Raw genomic sequence first — 2,272 nt, 5'->3', positions numbered from 1 at the left:
TTTTTGATTCCAACAATCTTCCAACTATGATTTGCTTTTTTGTCCGTGTACAAGCCACATGCGACAGTGGCAACATGTAGTGTTTCAGTAGTGTTATATGTTTGGTATTTAAAGCATTAGTATAATAGATTTAATGAATAAGTATTGTTATAATAAATTTAGTTTTTAAAAGATTTTTTAATAAATTTGAGCTAAACTTGTTATAATCCCCCAATAGAAAAACAGTTATCTTTTAAATGAAAAAATACAAATAATAAATGAAGCTCTCCCATACACCCAGGGTGTATGGGAGAGCGAGTGTACCAGTTCCAGGGTGGCGGAGTACAATCTGACGCTCACATCAAGTACACGGGCTTCACCAAACCTGTCGCTCTTCAGTCCGTCTCTTTCTGCGTTCGGTTGAAATTCTACTTTCTGTGGGACGTGTCGGGTTTCCTTCAGCTCTCAAACGCCTCTGACGTGCACAATTTACGGGCAGGTGAGTCAGAGGGTCTGCCAGTTGATTATCGGTTTGTGTATACATAGTAGCAAAGGTGTATATAGAGAGAGATAGAAATGTATTTTTATGAATACGTGCAGATGAAAACTGAAAACCAACATATTTATGTGCATACGAATAGAAACTTAAAATGTCAAGCATAAGCTGTTTCTTAGAGCAGGGCAAATGATCTAGGTTGTCTTGTACAGAGGTGAATTTGGACTACATCAGAGTGACACTTGTCAAGTTCCGGCGTTTCCACTTCCTGAAGCACCGTCTGCGCGCTCTCACCTGGCACCACATATGTGTCACGTACAACGACGGTCTTATGATTTCCTATCTGGACGGAGAGGAACAGGATCGTCAGACAGGCAACCTCAGTGACGTCATCACCGGCAACGTCCTCAAAGTGGGATCCTGGGACAAGGAGAACAGCTTCAGCGGCCAACTGACGCAAGTAAGACGTCGAGGCAATCTGCTTGCCAGTACCTGAGCTGCAATACGTGATTGGTGATTTCGGTAGTTTACGAGTGTGCATATCTGACTGACTCCCTCATCTTTGCTTGCAGGTTAACATTTGGAGTCGTGCTTTGTCACCCAGGGAAGTCGTGGCCATAGCGGACTGTGAGAACGTTCCAGAGGGCGACATAGTATCGTGGTCGGGGCCTTGGGGAAAGCACGGGGATGTCCAGGAGACCGAGGAATCCATCGTTGAGCTGTGTGAAGACGCAGCTGCCACCGACTACTTCTACTTTAACGAAGTCACCGCCAGCTCAGCATTTTCTATATGCCACGGTCTCGGAGGCAGCGTCCCCATCCCCAAGACGGAAAAGGAGTACCAAGTGATCCAAAATGTTGTCGAAAAGTATCGACACAACAGTTCTTGTGAAAACTTCTGGGTCGGGATAACGGATCACGAACAAGAGGGCATCTGGATGGAACCTCTCCACAACCAGCACGTCCACCCTATCTGGTCCATGGCCGAGCCTGACGGCGACAAATTAGAAAATTGCGCCGTAGCTTCGAGTCCATCCGGGTTTTCTGACAGCCGCTGTGACTTGCTTCTGTGCGTGGCGTGCGCCGTGCCGCGGAGACCTGTGTGGTCGCTGCTGGGCGCGTGCGAGCGCCACCGGCGGAACACCCACCTGGTGGCCAGCCAGGACTCGGCCGCGAATCTCATTTTCCGCGGTTATTCGGACTACCAAATCGTGCAAGGTAAAAATGTGAGTGAGTGGCTGTGGTGGGACTGGCAGAAGAACGAAACTTTCGCCGTTCTCGCAAACCCCGTCAACGGCATCCCCGTAGGGCGGCAGAACTGGACCCTGAAGAAGGCAATGTGCGGGCGGGCGGCGGGCGAGAGCCTCCGGCTGCTTCTTACTCCCTGCGGAGAAGGCTTCTTCTCCTGCGACGACGCCACCTGCATCCCTCTCTATCAACGCTGCGACCTCAAGTTCGACTGCAGGGACCAGAGCGACGAGAGCGGCTGCCAGCTGGTGCGCTTCCCGCCCGTGTACCGGCCCGACTTGCCGCCCGCCATCAACTACAACATCAACAACAACACGACGGCGCCCCTGCCGGTGGGCGTGACCATCGTCATCGAGAGCGCCGACGTCGACACCAGGTCCATGCACATGCACGCCAACCTCAACGTCTCTGTTACTTGGCGGGAGGCGAGGATCGACTTCCTGAACCTCAATGAAGACTACACCCTCAACCGGTACAGACGGTTGCCTTTTTATTTTCTTACTTTTACGATCACTTATCAATATATCGTTATTGCAGATTTCTTCAAAT

The 2,272-nt window shown here is 50.2% G+C and overlaps 1 protein-coding gene across 1 annotated transcript in view; it reads left to right on the top strand.

The window, feature by feature from the left end:
• Nucleotides 1-280: 280 nt before the first annotated feature.
• LOC119579386 overlaps nt 281-2,272 on the top strand; it is a gene marked incomplete at its 5' end in the record, with an annotated part of 6,639 nt that continues 4,647 nt past the window's right edge. The window contains 3 exon segments of the mRNA XM_037927175.1: nt 281-478; nt 688-935; nt 1,048-2,195. Of these exon segments, the coding sequence (XP_037783103.1) occupies nt 281-478; nt 688-935; nt 1,048-2,195 (1,594 nt within the window).

The sequence above is a fragment of the Penaeus monodon genome, chromosome 12, assembly GCF_015228065.2.
Source record: "Penaeus monodon isolate SGIC_2016 chromosome 12, NSTDA_Pmon_1, whole genome shotgun sequence".
Classification (NCBI taxonomy): domain Eukaryota; kingdom Metazoa; phylum Arthropoda; class Malacostraca; order Decapoda; family Penaeidae; genus Penaeus; species Penaeus monodon.
The sequence above is the reverse complement of the archived record's forward strand: the minus strand, read 5'-3'. Positions and strand labels throughout refer to the sequence as shown.